At 37.3% G+C, this 22,003-nt stretch overlaps 1 protein-coding gene across 1 annotated transcript in view; it reads left to right on the forward strand.

The window, feature by feature from the left end:
• Positions 1 to 22,003, forward strand: part of CNTNAP2 (contactin associated protein 2) — a 1,871,002-nt gene that overhangs the window by 563,288 nt on the left and 1,285,711 nt on the right. Inside the window, exon 2 of the mRNA XM_046668987.1 lies at positions 5,406 to 5,516. Coding sequence (XP_046524943.1) covers positions 5,406 to 5,516 — 111 coding nt within the window. The remainder of the gene's footprint in view (positions 1 to 5,405; positions 5,517 to 22,003) is intronic.

Here is a 22,003-nt window from a genome sequence, read left to right on the forward strand (position 1 = left end):
TAACATAGTAAGCAGGAGGTTGGACACAGTAAACATTAAGTGGGTACACAGGTCATTGCATCCTCAAGCTGGTCAATACAACAGTTGGCAATAATCAGGCATGTGGGTGAGCAGGCAGAACATAAGGATATTCAGGAGCAAGGGGAAAGATGCCATCCTGGACACTGAGATGGGACTCCAGACCCTGACGTGAGCTTCAGGGGAAGAAACAGCACATCTCAGAGGAACTGAGCTACTACATGGGAAGCCAGAGAAGGGAGTTAGCACAACTATTCAGTTTGTAATTCAAGATAGTTTTGGCCATAAGGAGCAAGGCAGGAGCCTACTGATTAGAAGCAGAAGAGTTTAAAGGGAGGTCTGGCCTCTTAAATTTGTCCCATTGAGAGGAATGTCATAAAACCTGAGGCAGGGTACACGTGCAGGTAGAGGTGATGTTGTTCCAGCTGTAAAAGTTAGGAATTGAATGTATAGGACATAGGAAACCATTGGGAGATGCAGGCCATTGACAATGTGCCTTTCACAATGGTTTTTTCCTAGAGTATAAATGAGGCTGTTGCTAGAATTTCTGTTCTGATAGCACTGCTTGGTTCTGGAGTCCTTTTATGTGTATTAGGCTTATGTTTACAAATGTGTGGTATAAAGCATATATTTTAAGTACTATAATTTTAAAAGGTATTGTGTTGTAAAAGTTTCCAATGCTATTTTTAATCAGGGATATATTTGAAAGCCATCTCTAATGTTAATTACACAGTTCTGAAGTCCTTTGACCTTGCAAACTCCGGCCCACATCCCTCACCAGCAGCGATTCCTCTCAGCTACGCTCTGTTAGGTGAAGGGCAACAGTCATTTCATCTTTATTTGCCAATAACTTCCTCTGTTCCAGCTTGAAATAGTACAGAATTCTTACAGCAAGTCTGCCTTCCTGATTGACTGAAATTGTGTGAAAATAAAACTCAAGGCCCATCTGCTCCTCTAGTTTTCATCCAAGATTCCCTGGAAGGGAAGTACATCAGAGACCAAATATTTGCCATAGTTGTGTGGCCATAGTTTTGGAAGACATCCCAGTAGGGGAAATAGAATACTAAATTATTTCACGTTAGCATTCTCTGTCTCTCTCTCATCTCTCTACTACTCTATAAAACTTCTAACTTCCTCCAGGGATTTGCCTGATTTCCTAGTATTTAATGTCTACAGAATATTGAGACACATGTTCTAGCACAACAAGCAAGCTGCCTATTGGAATATGTGGTGTGTAATAACAATTATTACAGTGGGGAATAAAAATGGATAGTTCATCATAATAGTCAGTATGGCAATATGTGCATGCATGGAGTGCTGCTATAACTGCGTTGGGAAATTTCATACCCATCGCGGCCTCCATGATTTTCTTTAAGCTGTTCCCTCTCCTCAGAATGTTCTTAACCCTCTTTCCACCTACCTATATTCCCTCAATTCTTCAGATCCTATTTATTATTTATATGTTACCTGATACCATAGTAATCATTAATCATTCTTCTTCCTAGATACCTAGGATATTTATTATACTAGAGCAGAGGTTAAAACATTTTTTTGTATAAGGTCAGACAGTAAACATCTTAGCTTTGGAGGCCCTACAGTCTCTTGTGCAACATTTTGCTGTTGTGTGAAAGCAGCCATAACCAACATGTAAATGAGTGAGCATGGCTACGCTCCAATAAAATTTTACTTCAAAAGTGAGCGGGGAACCAAATCTGGCCTGTCGGGCAGTTTCTGGATTCCTGTATGTGACGACGCTTGGAGTTTTTAGATCTTAAGAGAAACTTGGCTAATTTCTTAATATTATGTGTGAATCATGTAGGAAGGGGGTTAATTGACATACTCAACGTCACACATTTATAATGGAACCAGAACTGACAAGCCACTCACCTAAACAAAAGCCCTGCATCTTTAATTTATTTGTTACTTTCAGTACTTGATTGTGTTCTATTCAGCAGTGAATTACAAACTGTTTGGGATTCTCCTGTTGTTTCATGTGTAATTACTTTGTGTGGATCCATATACTATTGCCACTCATGAGGGGTTGGGCTATATATATTATATAATAGGGAAATAGATATATATATACATATATATGTAAATGTGGCATTTTTCTTAATTACATAGTTATAGATTATGTCTCAATTACAAGACTGTGAGATTGCCAATGCTTAATTTCTGATAATAATTCCACAGCCACCTTTTACAAAAAACATCTCTCCTATGCTCTTGTCTTTCCTGATCCCCACTGGATTGTAATTTTGTTATTCTGAATTAAACGGTCTTTTAAAATTAGTGAAGAATTTAAAATTTGCTATTAAAAATTGAAAATGATCAATTTGTTCCAGAAGTCAAATTTTTTAAAATGTAATAAGGATAGACTATCTTCAGATATTTATTATAAATGCTATATTTAAGTTCTAGATTTAAATTAGCTAATGAGTCATTTAATCAATTATTCATCAACTTCATTTTAATTACTTTCAATGTAACGATATATACGCCTTGAATGCTTACTTTTGGAAAATGCATCATGCATTATTATTGCCCTATTGCACAGGTTTAGACTAGAAAAGGTTTCTCCCAGCATGATCCTGTTGGTATCTAACAGGGATTACCTCCTCGTTTCTTTCAGACTACTACTCAGACGTCACTTGATTAAAGAGAGAAAAATTTTCCTTGACAAAGCAGCAAAATACACCAATTCTCTCAACCTTCATCTCACCCCGCAAACTCCCTGGCCCCTCTTTCATACTTAACATGTCTCTGTAGTATTTATCACCATCTCAGACGATACATTTACCTTTTAGTTTTTAGTCTTTTTCTTTCCACTAAAACACAAGTTCCACAAGAAGAGGAACGTTGTCAGTTTTACCTACTGCTATATTTCCTGTGTCTGGCAGAGCATAAATGCCTGGTGTATATTTGAATGAATGAGATGAAAATGAATGATCATTAGCACATTCTTAATATAATTGATGCTTTAGAATTAACTCCAGCCAAATGCAGAACTTATGTCAAAAGAATATAACAAGTTAGATTCAAAAGAGTCAGAAGATAGGAAATCAAAGTTTTATCTTTGTGCTCCCTGGCAGCTAAACTGAATAGCAAAATTTTTTTTTTTTTGCTGAGGCAGTTTAGCCCTGAGCCAACATCTGTTGCCAATCTTCCTCTTTTTGCTTGAGGAAGATTAGTCCTGAGCTAACATCTGTGCCAATCTTCCTCCACTTTGTATGTGGGTTACCACCACAGCATGGCAGACGAGTGGTTTAAGTCCATGCCTGAGATCCAAACCTGTCAAACCTGGACCGCTGAAGCAGAATGCACCAAACTTAACCACTATGCCATGGGGCCAGCCTTTGAAAAGTAAATTTTTTAACAATTGATACAAAATCCTTCACTTTACATTCCCGCTTTTTCAACCGATACTTTTAAAATAAATTTTATGTTCATCTTTTCATTCTTTTACAATTAATCTCTTGGGGAATATGTTCATATACATATGCCATACTTCCCAGAGGCACTTGCACTATAGCTTAGAAAAAAAAAAGAAACTGAGCAAGGTTTTAGGTGAAGGGATTTGTTCATTTTTACTTCAGATTTGTACACACTTGAGTGATGAGATAATGAATAATAATTCATTTCCCCAGTATTTGGAAACTTAACTCCACTTGAGTGACTTTTCTAGAAACTGGTTCATTCTTTCTACTGCTAAAGATTTTTTCTGTTGATAAATATTTGAGATAGGAACAATTCTAGAAAATACAGGGTAATTCTCTGTCTTATTAAGCAGAGTACTGAGCATATATAAACATCTGTTGAGGATTTAAGACCGCCTCTCTAAAAATTAAGTGATGTGTCATGTTGTAATTCAGTAGCATGCTTTGGGACCCTTTGAGGTTTGTCAGGTTTAGTTGGTTCTTGTTTTCTTCCATTTATTCATTCTACAAATGTTTTTGGAGTGTGTGCCAAGTGCCAGGTGCTGTTCAGATCATTGGAGAGTAAGCATTAAGCAAACTAGCAAAACTTTATTCCCATAAAGCTTCCAGTCCAAAGGGAGAGAAAAGCAACCACACAATTAAATGAGTGAGAAGATAATAGGTCAGGTGGCTCTTAATTTCCTATGAAGGAAAATGAAGCAGGATGTGGAAGCAGAGGATGATGGCAGCATCATGCTTTTTCACCTGAGTAGACTAGGAAAGCTTGTCTGCAGTCGTGAAAGGTGACATTGAGCAGAGCCTGGTAGAAGTGAGGGGTGAGACTTGTAGTAGGCAGAATAGTGATCTTGAAGGCCCATGGCAGGAGCAGGCTTGTTGTTGAAGGAAGAGGAGAGGAAGGGGGCCATTGTGGCTGGACAGTAGTGGAGAAGGATGCGAGAAGGAGATGTGACCAGTTCTACGGCCTCTGTGCGCGGTTGGAGGGCTTCAGACTTTATTCTGAGTTATTGAGAACAAGAGCCAGTGGACATTTTGAGCATAGAAGCCACAAGACCTATTCACATTTTTAAAAATATCCCTTTGGCTGCTGTGTGCAGAAGGACTATAGCAAGGGGCTAAGCAGGAAGACTTACTAGTCTTGCACAACAGTGGTCACTGATGGCTGCTTGGACCAGGTGGGATGAAGTGGTAGGATTTGGGATATTCCAGTATGAGAAGACGCAGCCTTTGATGTGCTCTCCCAGAGAGTGAGAGTAGACTGAGAAGAGATCCAAGAGTTGAGTCCTGGGCACTTTAACATTTAGACATTAGGAAAATGAGAAAGAGCCATCAAAGGAATCAGAGAGCAAGTAGGAAGTGAGGCAGAAGAAAAAAGTTAATGATGCCATGGAAGCCAAGTGAAGGAGAGAACTGAGGGACCACCTGGTTCCAAGGCAATTGATTGGTCAAATGTGGGAATTGACAGAAACGCTTTTCAATTTGGTGATTTTTCTGTGTTCTCCCTTACTAATACCTATTTCTTAGTCTTTTAGCTTTGGTAGGATTCCTTCTGGTCTTCCTTCCTCCAATCTTAATGTTTCTAAGCAATGTTTCTAAATCCATATCCTGATAACGACTAGATATACGAAGATTTCCAGGAGATGCCAGATTCCGAAGCTTGTTAAATAAACAACCTCAACTTTACTCATGGTTCTTGGATAGCAGCTCTGAGTTGAGGCCCTTTGGAAGAAAGCACTTTGTCATAGTTATAATTCTTGAAAATTAGAAGTGTTGTTTAAATTCTTCCTATGATTTATTAGAATTACTACAATTGAGTTGCCGAAATTCTGATCATTTGCTAATTGTTATATCATAGATTTTTAAATTTGTGCTATAGTCAATAATTACTTTAACAAAAATGTATCAATGATTATTTAACAATCTTTATTGGATCTCTTTCTCTTTTCTTTTCAGAAAAATGTGATGAACCCCTTGTGTCTGGACTTCCTCATGGAGCTTTCAGCAGCTCATCCTCTATGTCTGGGAGCTATTCTCCCGGCTATGCCAAGATCAACAAGCGAGGGGGTAAGGCAACATTTATTTCCTTTGTCAACAAACGTGTGAAATAACATAACATATACAAATATAACAGATGAATGTTATGTTTACAACTGCATTTCTAAAATATATTTTATTGCACAATAGCTATTAGCTGACACCCAAAATCATTCTTCACACTTCAAACAGACCCATAGATTCTCTAAACCTCTTTTGTAGATGGGATTGTGAGTGACATGGGAAAGTTCGAGCTGGAAGTGAGAGTTGGTAAATCAAAGAGAAAGAATTTTTGGAGTTTCATGTGATAATGAATTCAAAATGACATAAAAATGCTGACTTAAGGAAATTCTTGTTAATCAGACAATCACTTAGAGAGAAGTTAAAAAGAATTGACTCCAAATATGTGCACAATGTGTGAAAACACACTTTGTACTCACTATTATTTTCTCAGTTTATTGATATACAAACAGTTTCTATTGAAAATGCAGGTTAAAAAAATATGATTCTTTACAATTTCTCAGTCACTGCCCAAAATTTAGCTTTGTTATGAAAGCTGTGTAAAAAAAGTAGTTATATGTTTACAACTAAAATTTGAGTTTGGGACTTTAAAGTCATGGTATTAATTAGTAAAGTATATAGCAAAGTAGATAGCAATTCATAGATAGCCAAAGGAGATCATTAAGGACAGAAGCTTAAAACTCTTTTCTTCACAGGAACACTGATGCAAATATCAGTGAATGGCAACTTAAAAAGGAAAGAAACAATGTTTTCTTAAATAAATATGAATCAACCAATCAGGACCATAATTTTTATTTAGTAAGACAGGAAATACTAAGCTCAAATCATGGCTGACTCAGGGGGAAAAAAGGGAAGAAATATAGAATGCAGGGAAGGAAAGAAGAATGGAGGGAAGGTTGGAGGAAAAAACTGTAAACAAAGGTGAGAAAAGAGACGAGGAGAAAACCTAAAAGAAGAAGAAAAATGAAGGAAGAGGGAAGAAAGAAAAATGACATCAGAGAAGAGAGAGAGAAGATCAGAGAGATTTAGAAAACCAAAAGGGAGAAGAAAATAGGTAAGAAAAAGGCAGAATAATATATACAGAAATTCACAGAAGTATGAAGAGACTTTAATCAGTAAAATGACCTCGTGACAGAGATAAACAGGCAAAAATAGAGAGATGTAACTTTAGAAACATAAATGGTTTTTATTTAGAAGTAATCTTAATTAGCTGCTCTTTTTATAATATGACATTCATCAGGCTATGGGCATGAGAGAGTTGGTGAGTTACTATGTTATCAAAAATTTTGCTGAAAGATGTCAAAGTAATGATAGTTTTAATTCATTCCCCTTCTATAAAAGTCACTAAAAACAAACAAAAAAATGAATATAGGTAGAAAAACATGAAACAGAAACTGGCCATACCCAAATAATAATTATGACTCAGGCTGGCCCAGTAGTAGGAAATCTGGAGCAAAATATGAAAACAAAAAGAAATAACACATATATTCCTAGATGTCAAGAGGATGCAGTAGTCCCCAAAAGAAGTGTCATGATACCAAAAGATCTCCAACAACTTTCTTTTTGCTAAGGAAGATTGTCCCTGAGCTAACATCTGTACCAATCTTCCTCCACCTTGTATATGGGACGCCACCACAGCATGGCTTGATGAGCAGTGTGTAGGTCCATGCCCAGGATCCAAACCCTGGGCTGCTGAAACGGAGAGTGTGAACTTAACCATTATGCCACTGGGCTGGCCCCAGACCTCCAACAACTTTGATTAGAGGAATCAAACTCACAAAATATTTCTTAGAAAGTTTTATGGAAAAATATGCCTAATGAGTTTTATACTCAGGGAATTTGGGCAAGTCAGGTTATAGCAAGCGTATAACCTCTTTGAGAATACAAATGATACAATCTAACCAACAATGAGATGAGTGAGAAAAAAAAAAAGGAAACCCTGGTCAAATGACTGGTGCTGAGCAATGAAGCTATTTAAATATAAGACTCTGACTAAACAACTTCGGAATTAAAGTTTTAGAACAGAGTATAAATTTTATAGGTGCAAGAATGTAAAAATACCAAATTATGAGAATTAGACAGATATGTGCTTTTTTCCCCGTAACCTTGCAGAGTAGAAAGCCATAGATGCTATAGCTTTAAGTGCAAATTTATTTTGTCTTTGATGTTTTAGGAATTAATATCTCATATGAAGAAACATCCATCATTTCTTTTTTGTTCTCATTCAAGTACAGTTACATTAAAATGGGTTTTGTTTTAAATTAGTACAAGATGCCACTTTAACTTATTCAGAGCTACTTTTCTATCTACTTATCTACTCATATATGTAGAGTGAGGTACCGGAAATTAAACTTCTAAAATGTTAACTTTTTTTAACCTGAATGGTGGGATTTGAGAAATGTCTTTATTTTTAATAGGTTTCTCTGTAGTTTATAGAATATATAACTCTGTCTACGTATATAGAGAGATAGTTACAATGCATTTCCAAAAAGAAAGATGTTTCAAAAGCAAAAGACTATAACAAAAGTTTTGGTTCCTTAGCTGTTTGGCCAGCAGTGTCTCTCTCTTTGCCTGTTGATACAAGGCATGGCCATGCATGGGAGTGGAATCGTGAGGTGGCATTCATTGGGAGAAAGCATTGTCCATGCTGTAGTTACAGGTTCACACTTGCCTATGGCCCATTTTATCAACATTTGTTATGTGAGGAGCTTTAGGGGTACTTCCTTTTTGGCTCTCAAAGGTCTCTTTTGCCTATCAGTGGTATACCGTACATAACTGTATAACTCTCTCCACCCCCTATCCATACTATCTACCTAATTGTTTGAGACTGTCACACTCTGGTGGCGCCTCCCATTCTCACACTTCTCTGCCTCTGCCTGTATATACCAAGCACCTTTGTGCAAGGCTACCCTTCACCCAGCTGATGAGCTCAGTGTGGGTCAAGGTAGCAAACATTGGAGAGGAGGGTTATTTCCTCTCCAAGAAAGAAACAGAAAGAAATCCACATAAGGTTACTTTTATAAGAAAACAGCATTTTATTCCATTATAAATGTCATATGCAAATGCCCTTTGGAGAGAGCCACGTTGGCTGAAACTCATGCTAAGGTATAAATGGCTAACGGTACGCATTTATTGAGAATAGCTTTTTTTATTTGTTTTAGTGCAGCATGATATTACATATCTCAAAGACAGATAAAGGCAACAGACAATTCCAAAAAGAGAGAAAAAAAGATACATGCAAGGGAAGCCAGGAATATTGGAGATCTATTTTCTTACTTCATTATTGGCAAGAATCATCTGATACATCCTCCATATAAGCATCTGAAAGAAAGAAGATCATATTCTAACACAGAAGGATAAAATAATGTAACTTACTAATGATACAAGTACAAAAAAGAACAAGTTCAGTTGAGCATTATGTTGATAAACATTGGCTTCAAATTTGATCATTTATTTAAATGACGTTCCTCAATATTTAGGAGAGAGAGAGTCTATGAATACACAAGAAAAACAGAGTATAAATGCAAATATACACTCATATGACAGATTGACAGACATTTATAAAATAGAGTTTGGTTTTTGGATCCCCCAGTACAAATCCATCTGCTACAACCTTGATGTCAGGAACCAGTACATGACAAAACTGAGGGAAATGTGATGTTTAAATGGAAAATCCACTTGTAATTCTATCATGTCTTTTGGAGTCTACTGCTTTAAGTTTTTTGGTTTTGTTTGGTTTGGAATAATACCTACGTCCTGTGATCTGTATTTAGGATTTATCTCCACATTCTTAATTCATGGAAGGTTTCCTAGTCTTGTGTCATTCTGAGTCAATAGCAATTAGATGCGTTACTCTTTCCAAAGGTGGCACAGATATTAAACCTTTGAGAATTTTGTATAAGGTATCCACTTCCTTACCTTTATATCATATATTACAGGTTATAAAATGCTTTCATGTGTGTTCTAAATGTCACTTGATCTTCACAACAACCTTGTTAGATAGAATGCTAGGTTAGAGATGCGAATTACTTCCTCTGCCAAACTTTCAAATATCTACTTACATGCCTTTTATAGAAATCGTCTTCTTTCTACTGCCCGAAAAGGACAGCCATTCTACCACATGGTCCTGTTCTGTCTCCACTAGCCACAGGTGATTAGAGAGAACCCGTGATCTCAGCTGATGCCCTCAGAATCTCTGTTTCATTTATGTGACATAGATTTGGGAGCTGAGTCTACTATGGGGGAAACCATCATGGGCCATGTGTAAATAAGACAAAGAGAGAGGAGTGAGACAGATGCTAGGGAAGAAGTGAAGGCAGAAGACCATGTGGATCCACATATAGGATGGATAAAGTCACTGGTCTCATTCCTGTTCTCGTTCAGGTCCCTGCTTCCGGTGTGCCATAACCTCTGGCTGCACTTCCTCCTGAGCCTGGGAAATTTCCCTTTCTGATTCTAATAATCACCTCCTCTTGCCTGAGCTAATTTGAGTAAGTTTGTCTTCCTAGTTACTAAAGAACTCCTGATTTAAAAAGAGTTATTATTGTTCCCCATTTTACAGGTGAAAATAATAAATATAGAAGCCCAAGAAGACATTAAGTGAGAGTCTACACTTTAGATTCTAAAGCGGCATCCATAGCTAGGGAGCAAGGGGGCAGGATCCAAATGCATGTCCTCTACTCAAACCCAACCCTCTTCATGCTCAATTATCCCAGATGAAGCAGGATCAGGGCTGCATCTGAATTAGCCCAAAGATAGACCTAAAGGAGGTGGAAGGTTTAACTCAAGTTTGACTTATGCTTGTATGGCCAGAGCAACCCAATACTGAAATCTCAGTTTCTTGAGTGATGCAGATCTTGAATAATCTTCTCTCTTTTTACCCTCTTGCTGCTTACTTATACTTAGTAGATCCTTCAATGCTTGCTGCTCCCCAGAGACTTTTTCTTTTTTAGGTTTGCTTCCTGGATGATTCTTCTCATTTTAGGAACCTGTCCTCTTGTCTGTTAAACCAAAGGGCAGAGAGTTGTGGTGGTGGTTTTGTTTTGAAGTTATTTATCCTTCATTTCCTCCAGCAGGGAAAACAGATTGCATTTATAGGCCACATAATTGATGATCACTTCTGGGAGGAATATGTATAACAGACATCTGGAAAGACTGCTTGAACAGATCTCTTAATGTCCACACTTGTATTTTAAAAAGAACTGCAGTCTTTACCTCCCCTTAGAAGATACCGCTGAAGTTAATAAGTGTTGCCATGCCTTGATGCCTTGGCATGGTCAGATCATTGCTTTTATCATGTTCTGCTTCCTGTTGGTCAGGAGAGGGCTTTAGTAATTAGAATAATGCCAACCTCTTCTCTAGTTCACATATTGGACTTCATCTTGCAGATTCCTAGGTGACCTGGTAAATAATCATACCTTACTCTGCCCTTCAGAAGTCTGTTCCTGCTACTCCTGGAAGCAAAATCTTCTCTCCTTTGTTGCACCTTCAATTCTCTTGTCCCTTAGTTACATTTGTAAAACATCTCCTTTCCCTTCTTCTATTCTTTCTCCCTTTTCTGTTTTAAATACTAAAAGGATTGGTCACAACTAATTAAACCCAGAACTGTAGCTTGTATGCTCTGATTGAGAAAACAATCACAATGATTCCATGAGGACATTGTCCCTCTTTGTGCCAGCATTGCCTCTGGCTGGTGCTCCTCTGCTCTCTCCAGTCCCTGATCCATTCCTCTGTTCCATATTGCCCATTCCTGGCAGCCAGTCTCTGCCAGATCAGGTTACTACTTTAACTCCTATTAGAAAGCTCTTCCTTTAGGCTGTAACATCAAGGCTTAAATTATGAAACAGATTAAAATTCCCAATTGGCGAGCTTCTCTCCATGTTAGCAGATTCCTCCACTATTTTCTCTCTCCCCCTTCTCCAGCCTCTACCACTTACTCAGTATTTCTCTTAATTTGCTCCTTTTCTCATTCACTGATGATTCATTGTTACTTTAGTGCAAATTCATTGGTTGAAGTGTTACTTCTCCTAGGAGCATTTACCTGTTAAGAGCAGATCCTTGGAAGCAGAAAAATCCAGAGAAATGATTTTCTAATGCAGTATTTCAGGATATTTGACATTCCTATTTGGACTGGCTATATTTCTTCATCTCGAATTATTCTTCTGAAAACACCTGCTGATTTTGCCGGCACCATGCAGTGCTGAGCAGTGGAAAGAGGATGACTTTTATTCATGCATAACTAGGTTCCAATATGAAATCGACCAAGGGTGAGGATGATATTAGTGAATCATTTAAACTTTCTGCATCTCAGTTTCCTGATTTCTCTGATTATGGCTATATAATTTATCGTGCAAACCAGGAACTTTTGAAAGTGAATGAGAGTGCTATTAATAATGCTATCAGGGTAAACCTGGAGGTATGGTCCCCCATTTATATTTTGAAATGGAATCAATTATACAATTTAGCAGAGCTGTTGTGAAGATTAAATGAAGTAATCGACACATACTGTGTTGCATTTCAATATTAGTCTCTTTCCCATCAATTACCCTCAACTCCTAAACCACAACACTGCACCTGTTAATATTTTAAAGCAAGGATTGAATGAAATACCCTTGTCGTTACAAAAACAATGACTCCCTAAAAACTGATTGCTAGAATTTGTGTATTTGCTGATGTGCATGTGTATTTCCTTTATCATCATCATCTAAGATAAAAATATAATAATAATTGAAAGATTAGCAAAGTAGCATTTTAAATGATTTGAATGATTTTTGCATTATCAGACTGCTACTTACATTAACTTAAATGTTTCCCAAGTCTTTTCATCTCAAGCTCCATTCAATTCAAATGAGAAAGTTTGTCAGTGATTTTTAAGCATTATTATGTTCTTATTATCTTTATATCATTTGAATTAGATCTTATAAAATACAATCTAATATTTGTTAATTTTATGATCCTCAGAAAAGCCAACGACAATTGTTCTGGACATTAGGGAGAATAAAAACATATTTCTTTTTTCCCCTCAGCCCTAAATTCTGACTATTTTTAAAAAATATTTTTTAAATGATTTCTTCTAAAGCCATCAATGAGTCTTTGTATTCAGCTTTCTAACTGAATGAGAGTTGACATCTAACTGACATTGTAAGTTTTAATTTATTCTTTTTATTTTAACTCTCAAATATAAATCAAAACCGTGGCTTCACTAGGAGCTTTAAACAATTAAATGTGTAGTACATGACACATTTGTATCATTGACACTTGTTAAAAATGATAAAATGTTTGAAACGTATTCACCAGGGAATGACTCATAAATTTATTTAGTCATGCCTTTTCAATTTGCAAATAATGTTGCTATGTTTCTTTTGTGGCATCACATTTTATAATGTTGGAATTTTAATACCTTCTTTTGTGTTCCCCATAGAAATCTATGCTGGATTTCCCATAGAACACTGTTTTCCAAGGTGTGTGATGTTAACTTGTGCTATGAACACATACATATGCACATGTTTCCACACAAATTGAATATTGTGTCCTGTGGTCCTCTCTAAGGAAATTGGAGAGACCCTCTTCATCATGGAGCATCTGTAGGGCCAAAAGGACATACTTTCACTTCGGGAGATGCTTTTATAAAATTTAGCTGAACACTCTGTACAAGTACAAAGGAAGTAAATTCCAGAAGCTGCTGATAAGGAAAACAAAGCGAAATAAAAATATACAACATGAATTCCTTACATTGCTAAGAAAATAAAAACAGCTGAGAAAAAGTAAAAACAAAAGTGACCTTTGGGTGAAAACCTGGGGAATAAAGCTTTCTGCTTTTTGTGTTTACATTTTAACAGTAAAGAGGCAAGAACAATAAAAGTAGACTGTCTTAAATGTCATGGTTTATCGTCAGCAGTATTCATGTCAAACATATATCTCCGTTTTAAAGCAAGGGGATGAGTAAACAATGCTGATTTCTCATTTGCAGAGTATAGAGAATGCAGTGTGCCGACAAAGGCTGGACTGCTTGGAATTGTTATTAGCGACAATATTTTTAGAATTAGTTTTGGAAGTCACGACTATAAAAGAGAGGCGATTCTATTTTTTTAATTTTTCTCAAAGAAAAATGTGTGAAAAAATTCATTAATTTGCTGAAGGTATAAAGTCCAGGGTCTATTCATTCTAATAAGTATGACCTACCCAGGTTGCTAACAGAGCCATTACTAGATTAAATCCTCCCAATAGTCTTGGAAATAATTTGGCCTATTTTTCTCTTATTGAATGAAATAAGGGGAAGGAGGCAAATATGAAAAAAGCATGGAATATTCTATAATCATAGAAGAGTAGATACTGAAGAATGAGGAGGGGTCACTCAGCTGGTATAGAGGAAATGTAAGTATAGGGGTTTAGGTCTATTTTTCACATGTGTGGTTCTTTGTGCCCTAATTTTGTCAAATGAATGGACCCTCACTGGGCAGCCAGGAAGACTGTTCTGCCTCAAGGGCAAATTCTTTTGTATTGGAGGGTTTGTGCCTGAGCACATGTATGGACAATGCATAATTAGACATTTCTGTGGATTTTTCCCTAGCCAGTTTCTGGCACATACGTATTTCAGTGGATTATTAATTTGAGTTTTTTTATTTGTTTTGTTTTGCTTTCAACTATTGCTTAGAACATTCGATAAGCCTTATAGGATCTACTGTTAAGGTGATGAAAAGTATTGTTGACTCCTCTACTCTTCCTCCCTAACTGTTTGAGAGAGAGTGGAAGTTTAAACCACATCCTTCTGTGTCTACGTGCATCTGGGATATTAGAGAGCCATGAGTGATTGCTATACTTTACGTTTTAATAAGGCCTTGCATTCCTACAGGGTCAAATAGGATTCCCAGAGGAGGGTGATTAAATTGAGATTTAGAATAGTACCAAAAGGATGAAGACATGGACAGGGCAGAAATGTTATCCCTTCCTCACCATGGAAGAGCTAACAATCCACATCAGAGTTCCAGGGAGGCCAGAAAACCAGAGGGTGGTGCCAATGCCCCTGCCCTAATCCCTCCACACCTTATGTTCAAACTGTATTAAATTATAAGGAGTTCCCATTGCTCTCCAGATTTTTATTATACAGATCATTCTTCATATACAGCATCAACATTAAGCTTGCTTGTCCTCCAGTAGTGAGTTCAGGTGTCACCTTTCCAAAAAGTCACCACTGATGGCCAGAAGAGGTATCTCTCTCTGTCTTCCAAGGTGCACCATGTTGTTTCCTATCTCAGCACTTAGTATACAGTATCATATTGTAGATTCATTTGTCTGACCCTGTGAGACTGGGTGTGAGTTGAGCATAAGCTCTATGTCTCATGCATCTGTGTATACCCAATGTCTAGGACGGTGCCTGGCACAGAGTAGATACTCATGGATATTGAAAAAAATCCTGGTATATACACATTACCTCATCTGATCCATACAAAAACCCTAGGAAAGAATTTAGAGTAATAAAAATCAGTTTTATGGATAAAAATATTCTCAGAAAGTTTAGATTCCTACCCAAGGCCAAGGCTGACAGAAAGCAGACCTGAGCATTTGGAATAAACTCTTCTGACTTCAAATCACTCAGTGTTCTATTCTCCATGTCTTCCGCGCCTATGTGAGCTTTTCTTTAGGAAAAATTGGGATAATATATGAGTTGGTTACAGAGCCTAGCTAAACTTTCCCCACTGGTGTTTTAGAACACAAACAGATACATTTCTCTATTTTATTTCTGAGACGTGTATACTGACTTTGTGATTTCTTTCCATGCTTATTATCTTTGTTTTAAATAATCATTTTAATATTTTTATGTTTTGAATATTTTAATGTTTTGAATATTTGCATATAATTGTATAGTTTTAAAAGACGCATCCTTTTTTTTTTCCCTACACTAAAAGCCTAGCCAAAATCTAGATTCTTTCAGTCTTGTTTCTGAATTTGTATGATATAAGGTGGTAGGCAAAAAAGACATAACTGTACTTGAAATATTATATATGTGAGAACAGCAAAGATTGGAACAAAACAAGGAGACCAACATCCTGTCTCCCAGAAAAGAATTGAAATAAGGAAAACTACTGATGTGCAGTGCCAATATGCTAGAGACTGACAGAAGCAATATTTTTTAAGTCACTAACACTCTTAATATTCAAAACACATATGGAGAAAAAGCAGTAAGTCAGTACAAAGTGAAAGGAAATCAATAACAGAAATAAAACTCAACCACAAAATAGAAAATGTCTGAGATCTACTATAAACCGGATCTCTGTTTGGTATGAGACGGGAATAATCTGGCATTAATAATAATAATATCCCACTGTGTGATCATTATCAATCACAGAATTGTTTCTTCCTTGACAAATGAAGGATTCAGCATTATTGCATGTTGCCTTTCATTTTGTAACTGTTTAGAAGAATGACCATGCTTCCTGGAAACCTATTGTAGGGGAGGAAGAATATTCCTCTACCCTCTAGGGTCTTCTGACTGATCTAAGAGTTAAATTAACAAGAGACAAAATAACGAGAAAATCAAACAACGTTCGGTAACATGTATACAAGGGAGAAACTCAGGAAATCTGAGTAACTCACCAAAACTGACCTAAGCCACCACCTTAAATACCATTTTCTGCTAAAGACAAAGGAGGATGTTGGGGATAGTGGTTTGGGACTTCAAAGGGGAGGCAGGCAATTCACTTGGAAAGGAAAAAGACAATGTTTGGTAAACAAATATTTGCTGGGCCATCTGTAGACAATACGACTCAAGAGAACTGATAAAACGGGCCTTACTAGGTGCCTTCCTGTCTACCACACCTAGAGTTATCTGTAGCAATAACTCTTTCCTCAGACAGGCTTTCTATCTTAAATTCTTTTAGGCATTTAGGGGGAAGGTCAACGTTTCTTTCTGAGTCTTTTGTTCTTAAAAATAATCTAGCCGAAGAGGCACATTTTGGAATGGCAAATTCTGATCCTCTACACTATTAAGAATGCCAAGGGAATGGGTTCAATTATTCCCCAGTCTTCTGTATATCAGGTATGGGAATAGATAAAGCAAAAACTATTTGACCAATTATTTCAAAGTTATTATTTTCTGTCTTCTCTACATATCATTTGAGACAATCATTTATGATGGAAAATAATTTTCTGAAGAGAATGTCAAAGAAGCAATAAATTCCTTTGGTTTTCAATTCAAACTGTTGTATTTGAATTTCCAGGATTAAGACAGAAATTTAAAGCCAAATAGTGTTTTGGACAACAAACAGTGTCTATTGGTTTCTTACTAAAAGGACTAACACTCACTGGGCATCAGGCATGAGGGAGGAGAGAGGCTGTGTACCCTGCAAGCAGCCTAACCTCTCCCCAGGTATGACTCTCAAACAGTGCCCATCACCATAAACTTCCACCCAAGTGGAAGAGAATACCCAGGTGGCTCAGTTTTAGGGATGCTTATTGTATACGTCCAAACAATGCAATTCCAGCAAAAATACTGCCTTATCTGCATGACTTGGTCAGGAACTTCTCTACAGGGGTCTGGAGACAGGCTTTGGTTCCCTCAGCTCCTAGTCCAGCTTTCTGTGGTTCAGAGTAAGGAGAAGTGTGGTGTGGGTAGACAAGCCCAGAGATGCCAGCCAGGACCTCTGTGCTCCTTGCAGTGCTGGGGAGGAGGACTCAGAGCAGACCAGGCATACTATTCAATGAGTAAAACAGAGAAAGAATGCTGGCCTCTTGTAATTCCATAATTACTTGTGAGATCTTTGGAACTTCCCATTGATATGACATACATTTGGAAATCATCAGTTCTCTTTAGCGGTTTATCAATAACATGACAAGGATTCACCAAGGACTGAAAGACAGGCAAGATGTTTTGTTAAGAGCCCGAAACATGTTAATCAGCTTCTGAAAAGCCAACAATTTAAATTCAAATAGATTTCTCACTGAGTCTAAAATCAAAACTCTGTGATTCTATTTCTGTTTATTGGATTAATCAAGATTTAAGGTTCACTTTGTTCTTAACTCATAGAGATCTCCCCCTACCATTTTTAAAATTTGTTTGGAAAGCTTAGCTGGTACAGAAAAAAGTGAGGTTGATTCCTTCAGAAGCTCTGAAGTGTTATCTGTGATAGTTTTGCACTCAACAGTGGGAGTAACAGAAGGCAGAAATGGGGGAATAAAAATCCTGTGGCCAAGTAAGAATTCTCCATCTCACTGCCGTATGAAATAATACAGTTATTCATATTTCAGGCACCTCAATTAGACATTCATTATTCATAAACACTTATGTAACTGAGTTATTCGGGCTGAGAGAGAACATTAGCAATCTTATTTTTCTTTTTCTTTATTACTAACACATCTTGTATCTAAAAGAAGGGATACAAAAAATTTTAAAAAAAATACTCTGTCTGCTACATGTAAATCTAAATTTTCAATTTTAGGCAAAATACCTCCAACAAAACAAGGCTAACCTAGGACATTTGGCTATGTCTTTTCAAAGAAACAATCTGACCAAATGGACTGACACCAAATCCGTTAGAGTGGTAATGTGGACAAAGATAACTACATCGATCCTTTCAACCATGGCCCTCTCAAATAGTTCTAATGTACAGTGAGACAGGTGAAGACCTGGAAAGGCCTAATAGACAATACAAAGTAAGAATCAAAATGTGACTTGAAATGATGCTTAGTACAGAGGGAATGAGAGAGCCCAGTCATTCAATAAACATGGATTGAACTGAGCACACCACCACTAAAGATTCATTTGCGTGTGGGACTTAACCATCTGACATGTTACAAGGGAACTTTTTAGGGACTCTGAGATCAGGTCATCATTATGAGGAGAGGTATTGTTTGTCCAAAGCACATTGGTGAGTGTCCAAAGCACATTGGTGAGTGTCCCCAGCTCCAAATTTGGAGAAGGCTCTTGTGGCATCCGAGTATAAATCAGAAAGGCATAGAACTTGTCTTAATGAAGAGGATTATTAAAGGGTTTCTCCCCATTAGTCCTTTGAGGGACCTGAGATTCCTGCTGGAGCAGACAAAAATACTTCTTTCCTTTCTCCCTCTCTTCTTTCCTTTGGTGTATACTCCCTTAGACAAATATTCATTAAATACCAACTTGTTTTAGTTTTATATAAAACAATGAGCGTCCATTAAGTAGCTCACAACTAAGGAACTGGGTTGGGGGCGTGGCGTGAATGATGATTGTATGAGGATTACACCACCGTGAGGCAGTGTAATTATATAAATATGAAGGTGATTATGGCATCATGGAGAACAGATGACCCAATTTGCTGAGGAGAGTTCAGGGAATATTTCTTGAAGGAGGTTAAAGTATTAGTAAAATTTATTTTATAAAACCTCATTCAAAGAGTTTAATATAATTAAAAGCATCATCAAAAACAGTGTTTCTTAAAGGAGGATTAGCTGGTGATGTGGTTTTGCTAGAGCTTAAAGTGAGAGTTAGCATGCAATAAGAAATATGAATTCAGATCGGCAGAGGCCAGGTCAATAAGATTCTCAATTGCCATGCTAAGGAATGAGACAAAACCCCTGGTTTTTAAGCTGACCCCCACCTTGTGACCTGCTTTCCCAGGAGTCTTTTCCATCCCAAAAACCCGCTTCCAGGTGGGCCAGAAATTTTGGAATCTCCCATGATTCCTCTCTTTCATTCATACCGGACATACAAACCTTACCAACTCTTCCTTTAAAATAGATCCAACATCTGACTGCTTCTTCCCATGTCCACAACTAACGCCTGTGCCCATCCAGTATCCTGTTTCATCTGGATTATATGGTAGCTGCTTTCAGTTCTGTTTCCTGATTCCATTATTGCACCTTCTTCCTGTCCCAATCTGTGTCAACACAGCAGCACAAGTAATCATTTGAAAATCAGGAAAGAACATATCATTTTTCTGCTCAAAAGTTCTCCAATGGATTTCAATCTCACTCCAAGTAAAAACCTCCAAAGTCCTTAAAAGGGCCTATAAGGTCTTACCTTATTTATCTGCCTAAACACATCACCTCCCTGACCTTATATCATACTATCCCTCACTCCTCTCCAGCCACACAGGCCTCATTGCTACTTCTTGTACCTACTGCTCCCTTGGTCTAAAATTCTGTTTGCAGTATAAGCACACTCAGTTCCTTCAAGTTTCTACTCAAATAATACCACCTTACAGATGCCTTATATGACTACCTCATAAAAAATTTCCCATTCATTCACTGACTCTCCCAATGACACTTGCCTTTCATTTTTTCTGCCCATGACCTGCTTTCCCCAGAATCCTTTCCATCCCCCAAAAATGGCAAGTCCAGCTTCCAGTTGGGCCAGAAATTTTGAAGTCTCCCATCATTCCTCTCTTTCATTCATACCCCACACGCAAACCTTACCAGCTCTAAATTCTAAAAAGAGGAGGATGATGGTAAATTCTTAAAATATTTATAGAGAAAAACCAATAAAGAAATGATAGTTGGAGATGTGAGGCAACAAAAACGTAGACGGAGGCAAAGATAAAGAATCCCCCCACCCCGAAAGTTTCTATCATTGGTGAATCAGGGAGTTGTACTACTAAGTGAGGCCAACACCATAGTCAGGGAAGGGAAGCAGATGTAGGGAGATCTTTGAAGATTCAGATTTATATATACTGGAGAGAAATTCAAGATATAAATTAGCCTGATAATCAAATTTAAGAGGTGTTAGTATGCACATGCTCTCTGAAGAAATGCTAGAGGCTGAAATATTTCAGTTATTTAGCAGAGGGATACGAACAACTGGGCAAAGAAAACCAAAAAAAGATTAATGTTTAAGGGAGAGAGGAAGAGTAAGCCTTCAAAAAACTTGGAGGCCACAGAGAAATGAGCAAAACGAGAAGAGTGTGATGTCTTTTTTTCTTTCTTTCTTTATATTTTGCTTGAGAAATATTTGCCCTGAGCTAACATCTGTGCCAATCTTCCTCTACTTTGTATGTGGGATGCCTCCACAGCATGGCTGATGAGTGGAGTACATCTGCACCCAGCATCCGAACCTGCAAACCTGGGCCTCTGAAGTGGAGCATGTGAAATTTTAACCACTCAGCCATGAGCCAGCCCCAGTGTGGTGTCTTTTTGATTAAGAGAATTAGAAAGTCATATGTAGCAAAGAGACCCCTGTAACGTGAAGACTAAAAAGTGTAGATTAGTTTGTCAATATGATAATCTCTTATGCCCTTTCCAAGAGTGGTTTCAGTGGAATTTTGGAGGAGGCATCCAAAGTTTTGTGGCTAGAGGAAAGAATTTAAGGTGAAGAAAAGGAGACAGCATATGTAGACTACATTTTCAAGATATTTGGATGAAAGGAAAGAAGAAAAATTAGATAAAACAAAAGATGGGATGTGGCCAAGATGTGTTTTCTGCTTCAATATGAGTGATATCTGAGAATGTTTTAGAAAAAAGGAGCTTATAGAAAGGGGAAAGCTGGAAATACAGTCAAGAAACCCCATGGCTTCTGGAGTAAGGTTTCAGAGGGCCTGGGGTCTATTATAAGCTGCTATGGTACAGTGTGCAAGCCTTTAGATGAATTCAGACCTGAGTTAGAAACTTGTCCCTACTTCTCATTAGCTATGTAATTTTGGCAAAGTCACTAAACATCTTTCGACTCCATTTCTTGATACATAAAATGGGTATCTACTTAATAAAATAGTACCTACCTAATAAAATTTTTATGAGCTATAAATGAGATTAATTTTTTAATGTACTTAGCATGTTACCTGGCACAAGGCTAGTCCTCATGAAATGAAGTTTGTTTTAATTATCATCCGTATTAATTTCATTCACTGAAAGCACAGGTGCAAGACAACTTAAAGGGGTATAAAAGGATACACTCATCCTCTGATACTGGAGGAAGAGAGGTAGGAATTATTGTAGATATATAATAGGAGTTTCTAGACAGGAGAAAAGAGTTCAAAGACAATCATGATTAATAACTAGATTTCTCAGTAAAATTTAAGGAAAACTCTGCCAAGAGTAGGTGGGGAAGGGTTGAGGGGCTTATGGAAGTTTTTTTTTTTTTTCTGGAAAGGTCATAGAAAACAATGATACAAGACCCAAACCAAAGCTACTAAAATGTTAATAGACATTCTTAAGGACACAATTGTTGTTGAGGATCATCAATTTCATGACTTAAAGAGACAATAATCTGGAAAGTTGTGTGATTTTCTCTAGCAGCACTTATTCAGGTAGGAATAGAAGAGAGAAGATAGGCTGGAATTCTGCTGGGTATATATTACAGAAAGTTCAGGATATTAGGAATTTAAGTATGTTCACAGAATATTCCTTGAGATTACATATATAGAGAGAAGGTAGAGAGGCTCCAAGAAGCCTGACTGAGAGGAAAAGGAGATGCCCATGACAAGGATGTCTCTAAGCAACCAAAGACCATGTATAATATAGCCCAGGGCCTGCAAGAACTAGGAGAATGGGTGGCTATAACCAGATAATCAGCTACTGCTGTGTAAGATTTC

The sequence above is a fragment of the Equus quagga genome, chromosome 8 (genome assembly GCF_021613505.1).
Source record: "Equus quagga isolate Etosha38 chromosome 8, UCLA_HA_Equagga_1.0, whole genome shotgun sequence".
Lineage (NCBI taxonomy): Eukaryota > Metazoa > Chordata > Mammalia > Perissodactyla > Equidae > Equus > Equus quagga.